Source organism: Nicotiana tabacum, chromosome 8, assembly GCF_000715075.1.
Source record: "Nicotiana tabacum cultivar K326 chromosome 8, ASM71507v2, whole genome shotgun sequence".
Taxonomy (NCBI): domain Eukaryota; kingdom Viridiplantae; phylum Streptophyta; class Magnoliopsida; order Solanales; family Solanaceae; genus Nicotiana; species Nicotiana tabacum.
Window position 1 is genome coordinate 198290001 of NC_134087.1, and position 7054 is coordinate 198297054.

Genomic DNA, 7054 nt, shown 5'->3' on the forward strand with positions numbered 1-7054 from the left:
ATGCGTTAAAGAGTGGTGAGCCAACTAAGGTCCCAATATCTATTTGTTTCAACAACATAACATAAATTAATATTTATTCAACTAATTGCAAAAACTGAAGATAATAAAATAATAGAAAGATAAAAAGTATCACTGAGTTTACATCTAATTTTCTTACCAAATTTAGTAGATAGAAGAGACAATTTTTTCATATATATATATATATACACACACATATTAGTTAGAATAGTAAACCTTTTTTTCTTAAAAAGATTCTTCTATAATTGCGGTGTACATCTATTTAGTCATCTTTCCTCATTTTCATTTTCTTTTCTTCATTGTCTTCCCTCTAGTCATTAATCTCCCTCTCACATTCTTCATCCCCTAAATAAGTTATATTCCAGAAAACTCACATTAATTGCTTCCCATTTATCCTTGATTTTTTTTTCCTTTTCCTTCTTTTGGTTAAACTCTCTTTTTTGGGTTACTTTCTCTATTATATTTAATATTTAGTATATATGTTTTTTTTCTTCCTTTATTATGTTCTTCTATATTTTTTCCCTCTCTTAGACGATTATCCCTTCCATTTGTGTCCTTCAATTTTGTTTTGATAGTTACTACAAAAACATTTAAAAAATAATAAGAGATAACAGTCAAAAAAAATTCATCGTCCATTATATTTATATGGAGGTATTACTATTTGGAGAGTGAAATAATTTTTCTTATCTTTAATGTTTTAAAATATTTTAAATCATTAGTTATATGCAACATTTCAATTTTATTTTAAAAATATGAAAAATATGTACCTAAATTCATATCGAAAATCAAGTGTTTTGACCATTGTACTCCGAATTTCATCATACTTTTACCCTTCATTCCTGGAAATTCTAATTAGCTCTTCCAAAAGCCTACTACGTACTTTGTGGCGCAGCCCCTTTGAATACTCCTTGCAGTATGCATGTGTAAAATTTGTTAAAATCCTTACATATATATTGCAAAAAATCTATTGTGATTCGAATCATAATGAAAATGAACCAATAAATCTTGAGAAATTGCCTTCCAGCGTGAATGGTATGAATTGCCTTTTTTCATTGAATTTCTTTGCTCTTGTATCGTAATAAAGAGCAAAAGAAAGACAAACTTTAAGCCATAGGGAAAGAGTAGATCAACAAATACTTCAATATAACATTATGCAAATAAGATATTGGCATATAATTGGCAGAACTATAACATATAAAATCGTTGCACGCACAGCTGAATGTTGATACCTACACTGCAACTTGGAAAATTAGCCGAATTTATAGTAATTGAATTTAACGTGCCCATCATCTCTATTTGCCCGTTATGTTTTTTGTTGTTTTCTACCAATACTTGAAAACTGGAATACAAAGAGGTATGTAACTGACTAATTTACATAGCACATTTAACATAATTAAGACAGTTAAATGAGTGGCTTTGTATTTTTTAATATAGCAGAAGAATGGAAAAAAATTTAGAAAAAATGTCAAAAAAAAAAGGAGAAAAAAGATAAATAGGATTCTTGAACAAAGAGAGGTGCCAAGTCACCTTATCTATTCCCTCTTTTTATATATATATATATAGAGATTGGTAGTTACTCCTCAACTGGCAATGAAGATCCGGCTTGCATTGAAATCATAATCAGGCCATGAGCCCTGCACCAAAAAAATCAGTATTTATAAAAAAAATATATATATGGATTTAAGTTATATACACCAATCGTATAAATTTTAATACTATCAGGTTTCTAATTGACATTTGTCATAAAAATTTACTTGTAATTAACTTATTAAGTGATGTTCAAATACGTTTACATCGTAACTAAGAGGAATGTGGATTTAAGTTTATGTACACCGGCAATGTAAAGATTTTTTTTTTTTTTTATATAGATGGTTGTTATGCGACACAAGCTAGTATATTAGTTATCATCTTTACCAGATTCTTAATCAATGTTTATCATAAAGATTTAACTGTAATTACTGTACTATAAGAGGTTATTTGTTTTGAAAACAAGTTATGTTTGGATAAATTATGCTGAGATTAGTTATATTAGGATTACATATGTTGAGATTAGTTATCCCGGTATTATTTCTTATTGACTGTTTCATATGTTATATTAATCCTAGGATTGTCAATTTTACTGCTTTATCCTAGGATAACTTATCTTGGAATTACTATTCCATCATCTGACAGGTATAAGTTATCTCGGTACTACTTTTAATTATGGGATAAATCAAGAATTAATAACCAAACAAGAGATACGAAATTTTTATCCCAGAATTATTTTTGCCGATCCATCATACCAATTACCAAAGGACCCCTAAGTGATCTGGTTATATAAATACTTTTATCCAATTAGTACATAGAAGTTAAATACAAAGAAAAACAAAGAATAGAAAAGGAAAGAACATTACCAGAATCATTGTGATGATCAGTAGGGTGAAATCTCTGATGGTTCTCCATACATTGCAAAAGAAACTTGAAAGTCTCAATCTCACAAGGGATAGTAAGTCCACCACTATGATCAAACCCAAATTCTTCCTCAACTTTTTCCAACAACACTTTAAATAAAGGGTCACTAAGATAACTTGTAGGAATTATAAATCTCCTAAGTTCTGGTCCAACATAAACTGCTAAATATCCTCTTGGTACACCATGAGGTGGTTCGGGACTCTGGCAATTATCCTCGTCCGAGTCTCCCCAATATATGCTGGAGCTCCGTAATCTCTTGCTTATAGATGGTGATATGCCTCCATAGGAATCATCTTTTCGATTCGAGGATTTTACACGATCGAGTTTTTGGTGGTTTTTCCCCTTAGGGCTAAGTGTGACATTTTGCCATTTATGTAACAATTGTTTAAGTCTCACAATTTGTCTAATTCCTGTCACTTTGGTTCCTCCTCCATGTTCATCCATTTTCTTTTGCTAATTTCCACAACAAGATTGATGATGAGAAAATACTCAGCTGAATTAATTGATAATTACAAGGGCTTTGATTTGCTCTCATAGAGAATTTGACTCATCAAATCTTGTTGCACTGCAATTTTTTCATTTATATAGGATTATAATACACGCACCATTATCAATTCTAATTCTAAATTTCATGGCAAGCAATAGCAAGAATTCTCACATGTAAAATGTAGCTAAAAAGGAAATTAAAAAGGACAAATTTACAAGAATTTATCTACATGAATTTGATGCCCTAAAACCCTCCGGGATCATTTGGTTTAAAATCAGGTTTAAAATTGGCCTGCTCATCTTGACCTAAAATATCATATGATGCTATCCAGATTAACAAATCATTATTGCATATTTCTTTGTGATATACGCAATCATCGAAAGAAAGTGGAAAACAAATAAACAAGACGATCAGATTAGAGAAATTCATACAATAATATAAGCAAATAAAACATGCAGTGCATATAAAACACAGTCAAGCCAATGCTAAAAATATGGAGTATATATATATATTTATCACTTATTCCAAACATTTTTTTTTAAATTTTTAAAAATTATAACGAAATTTCTGTTTTATTGCACATGAAGTTATAAAACATGCGAATCCATTAAAAAGGAATCATGTCCTATGGGTTGGTATGACGAAAGTCATTATACAAGAGAACGTCAAATATTTTCCTGAAAATATTTGCCCGATGAGTAGAGAATATTTTTGAAAAAATATATTAAAATTTAATAATAATGTTAACAGCTGTGTGTGTTTTGAAAAAATATTTGTGTACTAAAGATCATTAATAATAATGTCTAGGTGTTTAGATGGAATAAACAACTAAAAAGTTATAAGGAAAATGATTTCTACCCAAAAACGAGGAAAATCTTTTTCTTCTTTTTGATAAACATTTTACGGTAGCTACACACTAAAAAATAGATTTTTCAAGGAAAACAGTTTCCAGAAAAATAACTTTTGTCATTCATTCTAGAGGAAAGGAATAATAATCGAGACATACAATTGATTTCATATTTAGTTGGAGAATCAATTACCAGAATATGATGAGCTAGAGGAAGCGAAAATAATAAAAAATTATCATCTTATGACCATAGAAAATATGAGCTCCGAATGCCAGAATAAGTATGAGCTGCTAATCTAGTTAATCTTCTTGTTTAGATAACGAATTTTTGCCTTGGAAGAGAAGATACATATATAGATAAATATTTCAGAATTCACTAAATAGGATAATGATTCTGAATAAATAGGATACAAATTATATAACTTCCATGACATGAAATTAGATCTCTTTTTTTTTTTTGCCTTTTATACGTATTCATTCTTTGTCGCAGTAAATTTCTCTCCCACCTATGGTTTTACTACGTTTTCGCTTCTTCCTTTTCCTTTTTATCCAGACATCCACCCGATTTACTCTAGTTCATGCATTAATGTCTTTTTGGAAATTATACACTATAAAAGCGAGTCAAAGTGGAATCTCTCGTATTAGCATATTTCCACAATAATTCTAGGTGAAATTATACATTGTTCAGTCAGTAAAAAATATTTACAGCAACTAACCAATATACATATATATAATATGTTATACATATATCAAAGGCGTCTCAATAAAACCCATGACTTAAAGCCAAATTTTAATAAGGGGCCTTAATTTTTTCTCTTTTTTTGTCTGTAAAATATAGTATTAATATTACATTTTTTTTTGTCTATAAATGTAGTTATCTTATAAAATATAATATTAATATTCACATTGGTAAGAAAATTCAAGTTAATAAGATGTTAGCCACGTATTTACAATTCATTATCTTGGATCTTATTGTAAAAGACGTCATTTATCAATATGATGATTTGAGCGTCTTAATTCAAAGTTCTAAAATATTTCTATTGTTAAAAAATAGATAGTCTTTCTTTCCATTTTTATAAGGATTTTGTATTCTTTTTTCTATAAACTTCAATATTGTCTAAACGAAAATAAGATAGTAAATCCACAATTAAAAATATTTTTGGGGCCCCAAAATTTAGGAGGACTAAAGCAAAGGCTTTACTAGCCTCCCCTTGAGCCACCCCCGCATATATGTATATGCACATCGATTATTTTTAAGGTGGGCAACTATATAGTGTAAAAATTCCATAATTTTATGACTATTATTATTGGCAGTGGATAAAGAACAAAGAATGTCATACATAGTCATATAGATGATGACTAGAATATAAAAAGTAATAATAAAATAAATACACCAATAGCAAAAATTTATAGAAGAAATCAAGAACTAATTAAGCATGGAAAAAAATAGAGCATTAGAGATTGGAGTATGATTTATGTTTAATTTTTGAAAATTAAAAAATAAATTGAAAACAAGAGAAATGCGCATATAATTAGGTATATTTCATGAGTAACCAAAGCAAAGGTGGAGTTACGAGGAACAGAGGGTACTTGTGGAAGCCACCACCAAATATTTAGATCTTTATTTTATTAATTGACAGGAAAATTAGATATATGATATTTGAGTTTAAGTTATATATACCGCAGTACAAATACTTAACTTAAGACCTACAAATATATTTTTTTTAAAAGAAATTAAAGATGGACGCATAACATATGATATTCGTAGTGATGTCAAGATAGTTACGATTGGCATATTTCTTGAACCAGTTGAAATTACTATTCGGCAAGTGATATGCACATTACTTATTGCTAATATGATTAATTGTATATTCCTAAGCATATTTTTTTCTATCTCTAGATAATTGGTGTAGGGTTTGTAGGTATGTGAAGAGAGCTCAAGCCAGAAGAATATATATGTCCAATCCTGACTCAAAGACAGTAAAATTAGATTCATGAAATCAATGACTTAAAACAAATTAAGATACCAAGGGAAACTATTAAATTAAACTAAATAAACTCAAAATGTAACTAATCTTCGATGTACTATATTACTCAACTATTATATTACTATTCATCACCAAGATCACTCGATACGAGAGGGTAGTCGACATCCCAATGACAATCTTGAATGAACTTCTCTCAATATCCCTCGAGATGACAAAGAGAAACCTGACTGGAATATGGAACTTCACAAATCCTGGAGTTGTTAGCCATAATGAGATTCTTGAAATGTACCATAACAATGTCGACCCGAGCTTTAGCCGAAAGAATTTCACTCTTGAGGAGCAAGCAAAGGTCATTGTTGCTCCTAGGAGTAACAATGAGCTTGATACTTCAAAAGTGAGCAAGGAATTCCCTGAAATGAAATCCATCAAAGCGTCCCTCATTGTCACGACCCAAATTTCACTAAGGGTCATGATGGCGCCAGACACCGCTGTCAGGTAAGCCAACCATAATACTTAATTAAATTCTCGTTTTAACAATTTTGAAAACTATGATTTTCCTTCAATTTTACTAGTAAAAGACAATCTTTACAATGTCAATAAAAGAATGTTTGGAAGTAAATACAAGATACCCAATAATCATCCCAGAACCCGGTGTCACAAGTGCATGAGCATTTACTAGGAATAAAATAAAATACAGTAATTGTCCGGAATACAAAGTGGACAGAAATGAAAATAGAGTACAATACTCTGAAGGGGACTCTGCTGGCTGCGGGTCGTCTCGACAAATGCAGCTCACTTAAGTCTCCGTATCAACCATGCCGCTATGCCACTAAGCCACTAGCCACACATGAACCTGTGCAATAAAATGCACAGCAAGTGTAGTATGAGTACGAAAACAACGTGTACCCAGCGAGTATCCCGTCTAATCTCGAAGAAGTAGAGACGAGAGGTCGACTTCGATACTTCTAGTGGTCCAATATAATATATCATCAATACAAATAATCATGGATTTATTAAAAATGACAGTAAATTCAAATAAGTCACTAAACAGGTAAACGTTCCTTTTTGTATTAAAAGGTCTCAGAATTCATAGTATATTAATTATCAATTTATCTCAAGTCAGGGAGAGAAAATATCAATATCTATAAATCTCAAGGCAAGCAATACAAGCATGTGCAAATCATGCCGATGTCGTACGGCCCGATCCAACAATATTTAACTGTGCACTGCCAGAGGGTCGAATGACGCGAACCATAGATGCAT

The 7054-nt window shown here is 30.5% G+C and overlaps 1 protein-coding gene across 2 annotated transcripts; it reads right to left on the bottom strand.

Annotated features, from left to right (window-relative positions):
* Nucleotides 1-1377: 1377 nt before the first annotated feature.
* On the bottom strand, nucleotides 1378-4224 carry LOC107813206 (protein SMALL AUXIN UP-REGULATED RNA 9). Of its 2 annotated transcripts, none has more exons than XM_016638438.2 (3): nucleotides 3997-4224; nucleotides 2412-2922; nucleotides 1378-1652 (listed from the first exon to the last, which is right to left on the bottom strand). In XM_016638438.2, the coding sequence occupies exons 2-3, from the start codon at nucleotides 2911-2913 to the stop codon at nucleotides 1639-1641; spliced, it is 516 nt and encodes a 171-aa protein (XP_016493924.1). In that variant the 5' UTR covers nucleotides 2914-2922; nucleotides 3997-4224; the 3' UTR covers nucleotides 1378-1638. The 2 variants fall into 2 exon arrangements, with proteins under 2 accessions (XP_016493924.1, XP_016493923.1); XM_016638437.2 differs by having other exon boundaries at nucleotides 2412-3034.
* Between the last annotated feature and the right edge of the window lie 2830 nt (nucleotides 4225-7054).